The 18033-nt window shown below is 39.3% G+C and overlaps 2 protein-coding genes across 2 annotated transcripts in view; one reads left to right on the forward strand and one right to left on the reverse strand.

Annotated features, from left to right (window-relative positions):
- Positions 1 to 14908, forward strand: LOC137982454 (telomerase Cajal body protein 1-like). Its single transcript, XM_068829549.1, has 11 exons — positions 1 to 613; positions 1185 to 1289; positions 4389 to 4500; positions 5618 to 5706; positions 6495 to 6585; positions 7595 to 7727; positions 8081 to 8173; positions 8954 to 9075; positions 9952 to 10055; positions 11403 to 11555; positions 13262 to 14908. The coding sequence occupies exons 1-11, from the start codon at positions 42 to 44 to the stop codon at positions 13416 to 13418; spliced, it is 1731 nt and encodes a 576-aa protein (XP_068685650.1). The 5' UTR covers positions 1 to 41; the 3' UTR covers positions 13419 to 14908.
- The window catches only part of LOC137982456 (eukaryotic translation initiation factor 2A-like), a 19561-nt gene continuing 15436 nt past the window's right edge, over positions 13909 to 18033 (reverse strand). Inside the window, exons 18-21 of the mRNA XM_068829550.1 lie at positions 17811 to 17936; positions 16869 to 16967; positions 15861 to 15926; positions 13909 to 15241 (exon numbers count right to left, since the gene is read on the reverse strand). Of these exons, the coding sequence (XP_068685651.1) occupies positions 15176 to 15241; positions 15861 to 15926; positions 16869 to 16967; positions 17811 to 17936 (357 nt within the window). The 3' untranslated portion in view covers positions 13909 to 15175. The remainder of the gene's footprint in view (positions 15242 to 15860; positions 15927 to 16868; positions 16968 to 17810; positions 17937 to 18033) is intronic.

Genomic DNA, 18033 nt, shown 5'->3' on the forward strand with positions numbered 1-18033 from the left:
CAACATGGCGGACAGTTAGGCAGAGGAAAAAACCCAACACAATGTCAAATCTTGCTGATACCTCTGAGTGTAAAGAAAGAGGGAAAAATGACGAAACTGAATGTGAGACTGTGGGGCAGAGTTCAGCGATTGAATCTTTCAATCAAACAATAACAAATACACCTGGGCATTTGAATTTTGCAACAACTGAAAGTGCTGCAGGGGTTGAAAGTAACAGCGACCTCAAGAACGAAAACTTGGGCTTGCCCAGGTCGCCGAATACTAGTATTTCCAAGGAAGATTTTCCCGCTCAAAATGTTTTGCAAGATGAGGTCGCTAGTCCTTACAGAAGAAATTCAGCCATTACGGAAGGCACCGATGAAGATAAACTCGCAACAGACATTTTTGTGAAAGAGCAACATTGCTTTAAGGTTCTTGAACCGGACAACTCTGAGCAACAGAAAGACTTACGTGATTATTCTCAGCCAGAAGAGAGGGATGGCAGTCTAGAGTCTACCCATGTTGACAATCAAAGTGAGGATTTCATAGACTCAAAACTCAATAATCATGAAAAGGAATCAAGTGATGACAAGCAGGAAAACGACATGTCAATGGAAACAGATAATGAACTAATGTACGATTTTTGCAGGCTAATACACGAACATTATTTCAAAGGTTCACAACACCATAAACTCTGTGACCTACTCATAGTGAATATCGTGTATGGGTTCTTTCATGCCCCAGAGATTTTATAAACAAGGGTTGTGATATAAGGCCTACAACTTTATTTTCCTTGGCCAAGAAGACTTGGAATTCAAGCCATTTGCAGGTCAAAGTAATAGAGCAGCCCTCAGTTTTTTAAAAACCTGAGTGTTGAGTGTTGAACTAGCTGCACTCTTGGACAAAATAAAAATGAAAAATTAGTACTTCCCTCCCCCCAAAATCAATGATGAATCAGTGCACAAGTTGAAGCCTGCCATTTTTTTCATCATTGAAATTGGGGGGAGGGGTGGTCTTCGATTTCCATTTGAAATGTCGAAGATTGTAGGTTTCAAACTTGTGACTATTAGCATTGTAGTCCGATACTCAACCAAGCCAACCCAATGGTATCAGAATCCCTGTAAATTGAGTTAACTTTGCATTCCCTTTTATTCATCTCACTAGTACTTTTTATGTTTATTTCTTTTTTAATCTTAAATTTCCAGGTATCCAGTGATCCATTATAATTTTGCTATCACTCCTCAACAAGTAAGTGGAGCGTGGGGAGAGTTTGAGAGCTCAGCATCAAACTTTCTAAAGGGTTGTAAATGGTAGGTAAAATGATTGAGAACTGCATGAGTTATTTAAGTAAACCTGCCAGAACTCAGGTTAACCCATTGACTCCCACGGGTTCCTCATCAACGAGTAAAATTGTCTGGTATTAGACAGAGTAAAATACTAAGATTGGCCGGTTTAGGCCAGTTTGGACATCAAAGGGGTAATGGGGTAGTGGAATCTGGGACAAAAATCTGGTTCTAAATGTAAGGTACATTAACAGCAGCTAGATTCACTCAAAAACTATGTCCCCATTAACCCTTTCACTCACAATAGTGCCACTTATAGATTTTACTCTGTCTAACGCCAGACGATTTTACTCGTCAATGGGGAACCCCACGGGGCTGAAAGGGTTAACAGCAGCTAGATTCACTCAAAAACTATGTCCCCATTAAGTCTAAACTTAAAGGTGACAAAATTAAGGATCCTCGCACCTACTTACTTAGACAAGAAATAGTAGTGTTTCCTTCCTATAGATGAAAGAGATAAATGATCCTTGCAATTATCTGGAATTTTTTAGGTGTCTAAAAGAAACAATAATATTATTATTGCTTACGTGGGCCTTTTTCAATATATAAAATTTACCTTGAAAGAGAGATTTAGAGGACAAAGACAAAGGAAAGTGGATGATATGTAAATATTTTTCACATTCATTCCAATTTGTTCCTATTGTTTTTGTCCTCACTGCCTCACTATCAAGCTGAATATTTGATGTTTTGAAAATGGCCTATTGTCCAGATAAGTGTGCACAAGGGTCATTTGTCTCTTTCTTCTATAGCCCCATCTTCAAATATAATTTTACATTAATTTAATTTTTGTTAAGTCTAAACTCTGCCATGCATCACGGTTGTTATATACGTATAAACATGACTTGACCTGGCAATTTCAAACAGACGGGTCCTCATTACCACTTGGCTCCCCTCTGCTAATTTGACCTGACCAACTTGAAATCTCATTCAAAGGCTTGACACATCCCAGTTTAATTTATTTACTGGTAACAGTGTTAGACTAGAAATAGTCTAGTGTTCCTTGGAAGCTAGTCTTCTCTGTGCTCTTGGCAAGTAACAATATAGTCACCCAAAGAGAGGTGATGTCGAGTGGATTTGCATGACAAGGACAGTGACATGTTTGAAAATATTGGTTCTGAAAGGAAATGGATCTCAACAGGTGTTTTTTTCCCTGATTGCAGCTCCCATGAGTCTCTTGTACCTTAGTGACTGCTGACTACATTTACATTCCCCAACTATTCCAATATGCAGCATATGAGAAATTGCACAAAAATCCATGGTTTCAAACAGCTTTTAGTCCTTGGGTACACAAGATACAATAATGGTCTCTCCAAAAAGCTTCACCTAGCTTAAAGTCCACTAGAATCAATTTACAAATTATTCGTAAGTAACCCCTTGGATCATGCAACGTTAGTTGTACAACCAAAAAGTCTCTTGAACTGTGACGCAAAGCATGATCTGAAGGTGATGTGAACAAATTTTGGGATAACCCGTGGATGTGGCTTATCCAGACCAGTCTGACTACAATGATTTGATGGTACCTGGAGTTGTGATTATGAAAAGGTAGTGTTGGAATTAGAAAGTGCTGTCAATGGTGATTGTAGAGATGGATCTGGAGAATATGGTGCCATAGTTTGCATTATCCTCAAAAAGGATGGTAACCTTTCTGGGGATGATGCTGGAAGCTATGCAAATTCCCAGAACAAGAGTACTGTTATTCCAAAGGGAGGCAGGTTGAAGTGATAGAGAGGCTTGTGAGGTTGCCTGGGGTGCTATAGTGGGGTTGTTGCGGTAGCAGCACTTGTTTTGCATTTCACATTGTGCACCTATCAAAGCCCATCCAACAATACAGTGGAAAGGAAAACAGAAAAAAAAAAACATTCCTTTTAGATGAGTCAGACAGTCTGAAGTGAAGTGAAGGGTTTTGAAAACAACCACTACTTAATCACCCAGGACTGCTTGAAAATTAACACTACAAAACTGCTCAAACATAGTTGCAATGTTGCACATGAGCCTGCACTTTAATGATGGGTTGCTTCCTGGGACAACCTGCTAATCTTGTTGTGGCTAACTTTGATAAAGAATTTGACTTAAAGCACCCAGCCATAATCTAAAGAGTAGGGAATGTATGTAGTTTGGGCCTGGCAGTGTATTTTATTGTCTTTCATTTTATTTTGGGGTGGCTGGGATTGTAACATGGGCTGAAAGCATTGGATGTTTGATGAAGCATCTTTTTTTTATGATCTCTGTTGTTAAAATATTTATTTAGTTATTTTATTTAAGGTAAACAATAGGTCATGTCCCCTACTCGGTTTAAACACCTAACCTACATGTAAACCCACGAATTATCAAAAAACCCTCCCCATCACTCATGTAAAAAATATTTACATGGTGACATTTAAGACAAAAGACTTTAAAACCGGCCGAAACCGGCCAGACTTAGTATTTTACTCTGTCTAACGCCAGATGATTTTACTCGTCAATGGGGAACCCTGGGGAGTCAATGGGTTAATCACTCAGTGAAAAACTATGTCCCCATTAACCCTTTGACGTCCAAACCGGCCTAAACCAGCCAGACTTAGTATTTTCCTCTGTCTAACGCCAGACGATTTTACTCGTCAATGGGGAACCCCTGGGAGTCAATGGGTTAAAGGAACCAAAATTATCGCCATTAAAAACATTAAAAAGTCTGTTGATAAATAAAGTTACTTTTAAAAGTTTACATTTACAGGAGGCAAGAGACTCTGATTCCTTAATATCCCTTGGTAAGGTGTTCCATATTTAGGTGGCATTAGACAGAGTAAAATCTATAAGTGGCACTCTTGGGAGTGAAAGGGTTAAAGAAAATAATAGTTACAAAAAGCAGATGTACAAGAAAGATTTGTCTTAATGTAATCCTAAGCAAGCAGGGTGCGTTTAACCCTTATTGAAAGAAAAAAAGTCGTTAAATTCACAAGTTAGATCTATGTGCCCATGAAGGCATCTGAAAAAGAAAAGAAAGTCAAGCCAGTAATTTAGCAGCAATAACTTAAGTTAATGGCAGTAACTTCAAGTTTTTTTTTACCAATGAAATTTCATTTTGTACAGGTCACCTGATGGATCGTGCATACTTACCAACAGTGATGATAATGTACTAAGGATATTTAATCTCCCTGTGGAACTGTACACTGGGACAGCTGTGCAAGGACTGTCAGAGATGGTGTGGAATTTGATGGCTATTAAAGAACAGATAATTTTTAATTTGATTCCTTGCTCCCTTTGAGTTCATTTTCCTTCCTTGTAGAGTATTCCACTGAAGAAAGAAAATATGTACTGGTACATGCTATTTAGTTGCCATGGTGGCCAGTTTTGGTTCCTGAGTTAAGGAATAAATCTGCTCAGAGATTTCATGTTTGTCCCTGTGATTTCTCCTCACTCTGTTTGCTTGACTGCTAGACCTATGTCACCACAAAATATTTTACTCTTGTCCAGAAATTCATGCTGTTATAGATTTTACAAATTAAATGCTTTTCATCAAGTTGTTTCAAGAACAGATATTTTCACTTAAAATAACAATTTATGCATCCAAAATGTTACACAGTTAACAAAAATAATACTGTAATATAGTAATGCCTTATTTCTTTCAAGTTATTGCAATCTGCTATTTTTTACAAAAAATAATCTTAACATTTTATTGCTACTGTGACACGAAACTCTATTTTCCATGCTTTTTCATGCAGCTGAAATATTAGATGGTTTTTTTTGGACATACCACAATAATACTAATAGATATTAGTATCGCCCAACTAGTGGACTAATGCAAATCCTGCATTTTGATTGGCTACGCTACTAGAGGACTATTAGTAATAGTCCTCGAGTAGCGAAAAGCGTGATGCTTTCTTTCATTTAATTCCCAATTAAATATTTCTTTAATTAACTTGCATTTACTAACTTTATTATTGTTTTTTCTGCCCGACTAGTTGGGTGAAACTAAAACAATTCGCCTCATGGGCTATTAACTCTAATTGTTAAATAATATAATTCTTTTTCTTTAGAGCTGTTTTCAAATGAGTGACTTAAAACCAAAACCAAACTACTGGTAATTTATTTGGCATATCAAAAAGGACGGAGACAATCCAGTAATTACACGTAGCCGACACAAAGCGTGGGAAAATGTGCATGCGCTAGCCATGATTGGTTTTGGTTTCACTTCTAATTGGTTGGAAAAGTGGCCCGAGAACTTTAAATCAATCACTGAGTGAAGTAATGCAAAACCAAAGTAATTTGCTAATTCCTTTCAACACTCATTTGAAAACCGCTCTGTTGTCTTGTTAAAGGTGTCAGTTCTAAGGATGCCAGAAGGAGAAACAATTTATGATTACTGCTGGTATCCTTTTATGTCCTCCCTTGATCCTGACACTTGCTGGTAAGTCCCATTTATTTCTTTTCTTTTGAAGTGCTACTGCAAATTAAAGGAGTTACATCATGGGAGTTTCTGTGTTTTCAGATCAGAACAAGTAATGCACAAACCAATTTTTATTTCATGACCTTTATACATGAGTAAGCAGATTACACTTTATTACTTTGTATATGATGTCATAAAGGCTCTGTTGGATTATACTCTCTTTTACATGCATAATTCTTCATATCATATTAATTTTGGCCTTGTCAAAAACACAGTCGACTCCTGTCAACTCAAACCCTCCCTAACTAAAACCAAAATTGATTTCCCCTGGATTTTCGTTACACATTTACTGCGATTTTACCCTCAATAACTTGAACCTCCCGATAACTGGAAGCAATTTCCATTTGAATCCTTTTAGGTCATTCTTTCTATATTTTTAACTTTGGTAACTCAAACCACGTCTGTCAGTATGTGACAAAACAAACAGTGTACTGCAGTCCAAAACCATTAATAATGTTTTAATTTATTTTGAAGAAGCCCTGTGATCTTTGTCCTTTTTTGCCTTACACAAAACGTGTCGGTCCAATTGAGGCTTTGTTGGTTTTAGAGCGCATTTAACTTCAGTGACAGGATTGCTGCTTAACTCCTTATTCCCAATAACTCAAACTCCTGATAACTCGAACCTTTTTTAAGTTCCCTTGAAGGTTTGAGTTATCAGGAGTCAACTGTACTTTCTTAATATTGTTTTCTGTTTACTGAGATTACTTTCTAAATGCATTGTTTTCATAATCAAATTTCTCCAAGTGTAGTCTGTTAAGCAGCAGTCGTGACCATCCCATCCATATGTGGGACGCTTTCACGGGAACAATTCGATGCACTTACAGAACTTACAATCACTTGGTAAGGTAATGTTGTAATTTAGTTACTACAGTAGTATCCTTGACTTTATGCGGGTGACAACTCGTTGCTGTGATGTTTACTTCTTTTGTTTACACCAGCAACTTTGCTGTAATGACCTAACAAGGTTATTATATACATGTACCTGGCTGGCTTGTTAATCGCCATTTCTTGCAGTCAGAAACTGAATTGATAAGAGTGCAGCTCAGCAAGGTTGGACTGAAGGAGCTGTGCTTCTGTGCTCGGCCCCAGAAGACGACCCATGCATGACCTCGGGGCACAGCACCATACATGGAATAAGCTAGGAGTTACTCTTATTTATGCCTCTAGAAATTTTTGGTCACATGCTTGGTTGCAAGTGAAGAGTTTAAATCTTCAAAGGGTGTGGTCACCATGTTGTTTTCTAGAGAAAATCATTATTCAAATAGATATCACAGCAACAAGATCTTCATATGCAAGGTAGTAACCAGTTTTCAAACAGGGTGGCAGAACAGAATGTACTTGTAGTCTTTCTCTTTTTTTTTTGAGGAGTCCAGTGCTAAGCCTGCATGAGTTTAGAGTTCAGTTTGGGTACAAGTAATTGAGTCAAACGGCCATTATTTTTCTTCTCTTGTACATGATTAACTGTTTGATTCACAATAACTATTGTTTAACGAACATCGCACTCATTGGACTTAAAGAAAAGAAGATTGCAAGCAGTCTACTTGGTGTTCAGAATGGGATTTAAGTCTAGTTGTTCTCATAGAGCAATCTGAAGTTTGTTAATGCCATGTTATTCTCTATAGACCATGCATAACGTACATGTGCAGCCACACCTCGCTTGAGAGCTGTATAAATAGATCCGACATTGCAGTCACAGAACAAAGAGTTGCAACAAGACTCCATGGGATGTAAAAGGGGAAGAATAAAATTGTAAGGCCTAAAACTGTTGGGGATTGTCAACAAACAATAGTATTCACCATCCAATTTAATCAATAGAACTTAACTTCTCTAAATTGTTTGCTTTCATAAGGACGAAGTAGTGGCTGCAAACTGTGTATCATTCAACCTGGATGGCAGTCAGATTTATTGTGGCTTCAACAAAATGGTGAGAGTCTTTGATACTGCAAGACCTGGAAGAGATTTTCAGGAGAGACCAACTACAGGTGAATTTAGAAGGTTAATAGGCCAGTGAATGAATTCATGGTCCATAGGGAGGCATTGGTAATTTTTTTTGCAAACTTGCCCTAGTTTATAGTCAGGCTGATCATATTCTGCAGATTCAACTCTGAATTTTTCATATGTCTACAAGAGACAATATTCCAGATAAGGGTTAAATTTGACAAAAAATAAATTAGATAGAAATACTTTGCAAAGGCTTTGTGTCTACCCATGTTCTTTCTTGTCTTTAATTTGTGTATACTATCAATATCATAGTTAGACTTTCAACTCATCTTTCATTTCGATCAGGGCTTTGTTATTGAAAGGTTGATATATTTTTGTCTCCATGCTGTTTTAGTTAAAAAGGATGGCCAGACTGGGATCATATCAAGCATTGCATTTAGTCCTGATATCTCTGGCCTGTATGCTCTTGGTTCTTATTCAAAGTCAGGTAAATGAAGGAGCAGCAGTTTGTCTATGTAAAGGGCACTTGGATTCAACCTTTCTCAAAAGATCAATGTTTAATTGGATTCGACTTTAATTATTAATAATTATTGTTATGTACAGTGTCGACAGTTACCACAGTGGTAGAATTATCATTATGGATGTGATGCACTTTAAAATGATGACCAGCCAAGAAAGTTTCAAATCAAACAAAAAAACATGATCATCCCCCTGTTTCGGAAGGAAGCAATCAGTTGACTATTTACACAGTGGAAGCGACAATGACTTTCCGGTTACTAGATCAATGTGAAGAGTAATAATTATATCAAACACGAGAAGGAGTGTTTCATTGGATGTCCAAACACGAAGAGGCGAGTTGAAAAAAGAAGCTGAGGCCGAGTTTTTTAACCGATTTCGAGGTGTTTGGATATCTGATGAAACACTCTTTCGAGTCTTTGTTATTGCTTCTCAAAGGAATCAGTATTTTAAGAGATATTTGGGATCAAAGTTGGCAAAATTTTATGCTAATTAAGGCCACATATCCAAACTTCCTTCAAGGTGGTGATTTCTTAATGATTAATGAGTTTGAGAATCTTGTTTTTTGGCCAAACTCCCGCAAGAACGTTGTAGCTTAGTGGTAGAGAAGTGGGACCAGTAATAAGAAGGTAGTAGGTTCGACTCCTGTTAACAATAGCCATCTCCTTATAAATAAATTTTCAAGAAAATATTTTGAGATCAAAATCATGGACTTCAGAATTTAAAACGTTTTCCTTTTTTTTTGTTCAAGTTGGTGTGTATTCAGAAACAGATGGTGGTCAGCTTGTTTTCCTTCTTCAAGGCCAGCAGGGTGGAGTAACACATGTTATGTTTTCTCCTGATGGAACCAAGCTCTACAGTGGCGGCAGAAAGGTGAATAGAGCGATTTCACTCACGTGACCAGCAGCCATATTGGATTACTGAAACAAAAGAAAATATTGGCATAAAACCGGCGGATTAGTTCGGTACACCATCATGGCCGCCATTTCTTTGTTTTGGAACACCAACATGGCCGCCGTGACTTCATGTGAAAACGATCTATAAAGTTTTTAGCTATGGATGGACGGAAGTGAACATTTCACATTCCAGGACAGATTCTCCCAGATTGTTCAACTAATTGCCTCTGATAGTGAGAACATACCTCGCAATATAAATGAGGTAGTGTCAGACAGGTTCCAACTTCACTTCCAGTTGTAGCCTGCGTAGCTGCGGTATTGTAGGCGTGGGGAATAAAGTTTTGGCGGCGAATCGCCACTCGCGATTAGCGGCTCCGCCGCCAAAACTTTATTCCGCGCGCTTAAAACACCGCTAGTTACACAGGTTATTCCGATGGCAGCTTGTGGCTATGCTTCAGCCCCTGGGCCCGGTTGTTCAAAAGCCGATTAACGCTTATCCCCGATTAAAAATTAACCAAAGAGTCTATTTCCTGTATTTCTCTACTCCCAAATGCTGTTCAACGCTGATATTTGGCAAAATTTTACATTAGAGGAAGTCAACCCAAAAGAACGAAAATAATGACCAAAAAGTTGAGAACATGAAACAAACGTTTACGCTAATCCTGGATTAAGTTAATCGGCTTTCGAACAACTGTGCCCTGGCTAACCCCTAAATAACCCGTGTTGCGGTAGTAGGCAAGTAAAAAAATTAAAAGCACAGAAATTAGTTTGTACATGTATCGAGTGAGTTGACAAAAGTACATTGACTGCAGTATACATATACTATACTTACTTAATATATTTTGTGCTTTAGGATGATGAAATCTTGTGCTGGGATGTTCGTAATCCAGGGGCAGTTCTTTATTCCATGATGCGGTCTGTGAATACAAACCAGCGAGTGTACTTCGATATCGACAGGTATTGAGTCAGGGGATGTTGCGAAAATGTTGTTGACAGTTAGCCAGGAAATCTCAGGGAGAGTTTTCTTTATATTTTTGGACTAGCTTAGTTCTACTGTTTTTAGATGAAAATGGTTAAATTCATAACTTGGTTCTTGACGTTCCTGACAACTCAAAGATAGAGCATCAAATTTTTCAGAGCCGGAAGAGCGTGTCGAAGTTTGGAGAACACCTCGTCAGGGCCACCCAACGTCAATTTTCGGAAAATATCTGTTCGGAAGACGATTTGAGATCTAGAATTTTCGGAAAATTTGTTGTAAAATTCCTTGCTTGCCTGCCTGTTCTAGGATTTTCGAACATCTAAAACATGGTATAATTTTCGGGAGCCTTTTTTGGCTGAAATTTTCGAAAAGGTACGTTTTGATCCCTATAATTTTCGGATCACTAGACTTTCAGCTAGGGAATCCGAACAGATGAAAAATTTTTAGGGGCTAAAAATACGCCTATATCTACTGTTAAAATACGAAAATACGTTTAACAATGCTATATTTTCGTTGGGTGCCCCTGCTACGTCGAGGACTGTCGAGATTCAGTCCATTTCCATCGTCTCCATTCTTTAGCTCTGGAGAACAGAAATACCCAGATTGCACTGATATTGTTCTGAGTAATGGACATATGGCATTGTTTGTTTCCATTGACAAAGAGACGATTTAGTCATTGGAGTATTAGGACAATCGCCTAGCACTTTCCCTTTGAAGAAGTCGTGCCCAAGAGGGGTAGTGATGACTTGGTGGTAAAACACTAATTGACTGAGTTAGGTCGGGCCAGGCGGGACAATCTTGGCTCTCTGTCAAAGTACTCGGATCTCGCTGTGCACAAACTGTGCAAAACATCCTCGAGGTAAATATTTTCCAGTCTGCCCCCCACCCCCCCCCCCCCTCCCCTCCTTAGTCAATGAGCACATTTATTATATGACTAGCTCCGTGATCGAGAAAGATGAACCAAATCCCACGCTGTGATTGGCTATCCGAGCGGGCAAGCTGGAGCTATCTTGCCCGCTCGGGATTTCTCGCATTGTCCCGCAAGATCAAAGATCATTTTTTAGTGTTTTATCCCACATAATAACTCCTTTATTGACCAAGCTTGTTCGGTCAAGATGGCTGGATATTAGCCTGGTTCTTTTTTTGCGTGTTTATGGACCGAGATGAAGTCGAAGTCGAGCTCGCAAAAAAAGAACTGAACTTGGCCAACATCCAGCCATCTTGACCGAAAAAGCTTGGTCAATAACCCATACATACTGTTCGAGAGGAGTAAAGTAAATAAGTTGTGTTAAAGGTTAACACTGAATTTGATGCTATCCTTTTAGATCTGGACAGTACATTATTTCTGGTAATGCGGACGGTACCGTAGCAGTGTGGGATACAACGCTTCCACCAACCACAAATGACTCTTCAACAGAAGCTACTCTGCAACCAATTATGAAGTTCGTTGCTCACGGAGACTTCGTAAATGGAGCGAGGTAAAGTTAGTTCGTGACTTTACCGCGAACCAGTTGGCTCAGTTGGTGGAGAATCGGACCACCTTGTGAGAGAGGTTGAACCCTGGCCGAACCAAAACTCAGGGTCTTAGGAGAATTGAGGGGAGAGTGCTTCCTTCGTATTGACACTTGCAGATGATTACCCAACCCCCGACCAGTTGGCTTAGTTGGCTTGAGCATTGGACTACTGTGGGAGAGGTCGTGAGTTCAACTCCCGCCGGACCAACACTCAGGGTCTTTAAATAACTGAGGAGGAAGTGCTGCCTTTGTAATTTCATCTGCAAGTGGTTAGACTTTCAAGTCTTCTCGGATAAGAACGATAAACCGTAGCCCCTGTCTCAGTGCAACCCAAGTTCATAAGCACTGGGGGACGTTGAAGATCCCTCACACTATTCGAAAAGAGCAGGGCTTGGAGTGTGGTTGTTGTTCTATGGACCCTTATCACCCGGCGGCCATGCTTGTCAAAGACAGTGGAGTTCATACCCCGAGCCCCTGGATGATGTGTTTGGACGCGAGTTCAGGGGACCCTCAGGGGGCCCAAAATAAAAGTTTTCAGTCAGTCGGACTTAAAGGGGCTAGGTCACGCTATTTTAGGTAATTTTGTTTAATTTTGTTAATTATGAGCTCTAAACGTCAAATTGGCAGAGCAAGAGTCTTTCTTTTGCAAAATCACGGCCACATAACAACTGAGAATGATTTTCCAGCTGTGTAAATGACAATTTGATATAGACTGATATAAATTTGAAAAAAGGTGGGCCGACGTTTTTCAAATTTGACCAAATTCACTCCATTTCAGTCCTCTCCAGTTTTGCGCATCCATGTCCCTTCTTGGCTTCCCTGTGTTTTGTTAGAGTTCTTCTATAGTTTTGAACAGTTATTTTGATATTTTAGTTAATTCTATGACCATACGATCAGTGCTGAAATTGCCTAAAATTGCGTGACCTAGCCCCTTTAAAAATGGTGGCCATGTGAAAAGGTCGTGAACAGCTCCGAAGGGAAGTGATTACTACATGTATTAACGTCTTCACTTCACTTCTTGAATTCTTGTCGTACAAGGACTGTAAACCGTGGGCCCTGTGGCTTTAAAAAGGTACAATTCAAGGACCCAACCTTTCGACTTTCCTTTCAAGTGTCTTTATCAGGGTCATACAAAGCTATCACAAGAATTTTTTTTTTTATAAGATCACCAATTTGCCGAAAAGGAAGAAGGGACTGTGCTCATAAGTATTCCTAGAGTCCTGTTAGCGAAGAGTAGGGCATGGAGTTTCCTTCATGGTAGTCCACCTCTGCCAGCACATTTCCGACAGGCTGGCTGGATTAGCAAGAATGGATTCTGAGCTATTGCCAGGTGCTGGATACCAAACTGAAAGACCTAAGAAACCTTCGTTGCATTTCGTTACGTTTTGCTTTGCCTTGCATTGCATTAGTTGTAGTTTTTTTCGGTTGAGTTATTTTCATGAATCTCTTTTTTTTATTTTATCTTCATCATTCCTATCTTGCTTGCCGAGTCCCCTGCTGCTTTTCTCCCGTTTCCTCTTTCCATTACGTTTTACTTCAGAAGCTAGTCGCAGGCCACGCCCTTCTCTACTCTGATCAGATATGTCCAGGTTTGACCCTAATTGACTATACTCGGGGAGATCATTGAACCTTAGCCCTCAGCGTTCCTCTTATTAATTTTGTCTTTTTAGTTTTCACCCCAGCCTTCCTCTGCTGGCAACAACCTCAGGACAAAGACAGTTCGAAGTGCGCGGATATTATAGTGATAACGAGGAAACAATGGAACAGGACCTAGGGATGCAAGTTGATAACTCTTTGAGGATATGGGCGGCTGGGGAGCAGTCGTAGACGAACGGGTACAGTTGTATGGTTTCTGGTACCGTTGTTTGGAATACGTCAGTTTGATTCTTGATGGCTTCCCGTCCCCGAGCCGCTTGCCCTCACAACCGTCGGACACGGGATACTAAGAAGCCCAGTGAAGGCGCTGACCAAGAGTAATTATGCGCTCTGCGAACAAGAATGCTTCAAAGTCAGAGTCAATTGGTTGTCGATCCTATCAGCAAGGCAAAATTTCGACATCTCTCTTAACTTTGGTAGAGGCCTATGCTGTTGCCATGCTAACGGTACACACCGTTTATAAATACCTCAAAACCAATAGACCATTTTACAGTTGTAGCTAAGTTACCTGGCCTACGAATGGAAGCGAGGCTGCCGGTGACCCTGTTTTGATACAAACCTCCGTGCTTTTGTAATGTTAATACGGACTAATTAGAATTACAACAACACAATTTGCATGATAAAAGCAGTGGGAGCTGTATCAATGCAAGGTCACCGGCAGCCTCACAGCCATTCATAGGCTAGGTCGCTGAGCAAACAACTGTAAAATGGCCTATTCGGTGACCCAATATTTTTCAAATTTCTTGAGCCCCATCAAATTCTCTAATGTAGTATTTGATATAGTAATAACTCGTGATACTCAAGAAAAGGCTATAGGGAGATAAAAAGCCACACGATATATATTTTTTCTTTAGAGTGCATGCGAAACAAGCAATCTTGTTTCTATACAAAAGAAATAGGGTACATCACCTAGCTAGATTTGAAACGAATCGGTACAAGCTTTATGGGTTAACAACCTCTATCTACATACTACGAGAGAAACTAAAACTAGAGTGTTTTATCCTTGTCTACCGCGTACGCGTGGATAGATGGGTGTGGTAAGGGGATGACAGCGAGGGCAGAAGAGGGGTTGGGACACAATCAGCATCACATGGTCAGCCAAAAATGATATAATTAATTACACGTTCTTCATTTTAACTTTCCTGGTTTTAAGGATTTTAAGAGAAGAATAACCTATTTATTTCAAGTACAATTCAGTCTCCTTTTTTTAACAGTATCATTCATTTCACATTTCAATGGGCTCTTTAGCATGATACTGTCACATGGTACAAAATCCACCATACTGGATGGCAAAAGGTATGCAACAGCCTCCAAAACAAAGCAATTTCAACCAGCCAAGCAGGACTTTTATTTGTTTTGGATGCCCCAGTGCGTAGCTTGCCATCCAGCAGGGCAGATTTTATACCATGTGACAGTTTCGTGCAAAGGGCCCATTGAATGAAAACTAGTTTTCATAACAATGAATCCAATCTTTCCAGTAGTGTAGCAGCTCTCGTAACCTTCTATTATTTGTAAGTCTAAGTCATTGTTTCATTGTCTTGTTTTCGCTAGGGTGGAGATCCAATTACATTATTTCGTTACGAGAGCTGCGACATCACAAAATCTTTGAAGCTGGTTATTTAGACAAGGTTTAACAACAATCGTGTTATATCCAGATTTTTCTACAAAAGAGTTGCTTCAAGTACACTCCTCTAATCGACACTGTTATTGACAGTGGAATAGCATTAACGTATTATGATTGGCTGAAAAAGTTGACTTTTGTGTTGAACCGCTAAACCCTGTTCAAATAACCAGCCCTTGAAATTTCTTAGCTATCCTTTCCAAAATAATTTTATTTTCCATACAAAGCTCCTATCTCCATTTTCTAATTTCAAAACAACGCTGTAGTAGTTAATTTCAACAGTTACATTGTAATTGTAATTTTTGTGTCAGCTGCTAAGTTCTAGTTCTTGTATTTCCTTTATAAGAAAAGCCTCTCCAGATATTTTTTCAAGCTGAAAAAAGAACAAAAGGTAAATGAGGCTGGGAACTGGCAACTAAATCAAGCGAAACGTGAAAATAACTTCTCAAAATAGTGACGGAAGGTTTAAAGAAAACAGCAAATACAAAAAGAAAAAAACGAAAATTGAAGAAGATTACAATGGATTGTGATTGGGGTTTTTGAAAACTGTTCAGCAAAACAGTTTTTCACCAAAACATGGCGGAAGCAGAGCTTTTAGTTTCTTCAAGAGTGAGATAGACAAAACCACGAAAAAGATGGCTTCTAATATCATCCTTGAGCTAGAATCTTCTTCAATCCATGCAAACACAGAGGGGATGGAATTTAAGTCTTCCAACCTTGTAATGACCGTGTTCTTGGAGAGAAGTGACATCTGCAGATTAGACTTACTTTGTTTTGCGACACTACGCTTTGTCATCGGGCAATTTTTTTTCCCGCTCCTTTCTCGACCAATCACAATCTGTATCCTTTTCGCAGGCGTCTTCCATACTTAGCAGCATCCAAGTGTTTTTACGGCAAGTCAAGTTCATGTGATTGCTTACGTTAGTACAACGATTAACCGATAGGACTAAAACACAGTTTAGTGGAAAATCGAAGGTCAATTATTGTCTCACCTGATTTTTCTCCAACGTTTTTCCTGCTTTCTGTTGTGCTTTTAGATCTTCAATCTGCCGAAGTTTCTAAGTTGCGGCATTCAAAGACAGTTCAATTTAGTACGTACCCAAGGCAAACCGTGCAAGTAGCTTTCAAAAAATAATACTTTGAAACACGTTCGCGACAAACGTGACTTTGCCAAAAACTGACAAACTGACTTGTTTTCTTTAAAATCATTTCCTACAAAAAACTGGTGGAGGCGTGATCTAAAACACGAAAACAATCTGCTGAACATTGTCATGCGTCGTGTTCAGCAGATTGTTTTCGTGTTTTAGATCGCGCCTCCACCAGTTTTCAACTTAAGATAAAAGAGGCTATTCATATTTAGAAAGAACAACCCTCTTTGAATCAACAATTACACCATGTCAACCTTAAACCATCTTTTTGATTCCCGCATTTTCAGGCTATGCTTCATTCCGTTGCTACTATTTCTCACGTTAGCATTTTCCATTTATCATAAATTCAGCTTCAATCGCTTTGCGTGCTGGCTAACTGAGGATGGCAGAAGTTTCTGTGGAAACATGTTTTATGAACTCAAAGGTTTCGTCGTCTTCTTAAAATATATCATTTCATTCGTTGATTCATTCATCACGGGAACATTAGAATCCACAAACGACCAGCTCCCAACGTCAGTGGCTTCATAGCTGAGTTGGTTAGAGCGTCGCACCGGTATCGCGAGTTCACGGGTTCAAACCCCGTTGAAGTCCTGAATTTTTCTGCCTTCTCTACGAAATTCCGAAAATTGCGTTCATAACTGCGAGGATCCTGGCTTTACTTGATTTATAAGTTTGTATGCTCTACAGACATTTGTGTTGGTCACGAAACTTTGATTTGTGTTGTTCTTAAAGTAATTTCTGGATTAACTCCAGCTTGCATAGCAAGTAGGGGCGAGTAATTGGAAAAAAGTGCACAAAATGAAATGCACTATCATCACACAGCCCATTTAACGTGGCTTAAAATGATTGTACCTTTCTTAAATTCCGGAGTTTCTTATCTCTGTCTGCTGGAACACTTGAACTTGCTGCTGTTGTCGTTGACGGAGGTGAAGAAAGAACCGGACTCACTGCCTAAAGCAAACCAAGAAGTCTTTTGGTTGACAACATCAACTGAGAATTTTCATATCACCCCTTTCCTCGAGATGGTCTTCAATCACGTGATGAGACGGCCATGTTGCTGCACAAAACAATAGCAAATTATGGCCCATGTTTTGCATTATAATAGAGTCGCATTCCCAAATGACTTTTTCCTCTATTGTTCTGTGTACCAACATGGCTGCTGTAACGTCAGGTGAAAACCATACCCCAAAACCGTATTCTTTGCTATCACATGACGTCACGGCCTTCAAGTAGCGATTTATTGTGATAAGAAAAATTGATGCACTTTCAAATAAAATGACGTTGATTCATTACAGAACTATCGTACTTTAAATACCGGCCTAACAAATAAGGGAGAAATAGACTGAATCGAAATAGTTTGAGATTTTAACTATGATCACATAAGCCGTCTTTATACTAGACAAGCAAAACAGAAGCACTACAAATGTTTGTCTCATGTTCCATCTAAATTGCGCAGAAACAGGGTGTACATTGTAGATCACTAAGAATAAATGTGCAGTTTGTGGTCCACTGGACTGTCGAATCAAAAAATCAAGTGAATAAACTGGTATTTGCTTTGCGAGCCAACTCAATCATATAAAACATGATTGACAAGGCTACATATTACATGTACCGGTATGTAGCAATCAGTTGATTTGAACTGTTGCGATAGGTGGTCACGTGATAGGACTTGTGCAGATTGTTGCGTTGGGTGTGCTGCGTGACCCTTTGGTCACAAGTTTCAAGTTAATAGATGTCCATACTACCAACAGCATAGTCTGTTGTCCATGGATGAGTTAAAAACAAGACACTTACCTCTGCAGCTGCTCCCTGTTCTTGTTTGGCTCTTGCCTTTGCTTCTCTCTTTTTCTTGTTCTTAAGGGCAGATTTTGACATTTCTTGGTTTTCCTTTTTCATGTTTTCAGCAGGTTCGTATTCGTGCTAAAAAGTACAAGAGCTAAAATCAGGGACAAAAGTCTAGGGACCCGTCGCCTCACACTACAAATTGCAAACACATTAACATTCCCTCGATTGAAAC

This window comes from Montipora foliosa, chromosome 13 (assembly GCF_036669935.1).
Source record: "Montipora foliosa isolate CH-2021 chromosome 13, ASM3666993v2, whole genome shotgun sequence".
Lineage (NCBI taxonomy): Eukaryota > Metazoa > Cnidaria > Anthozoa > Scleractinia > Acroporidae > Montipora > Montipora foliosa.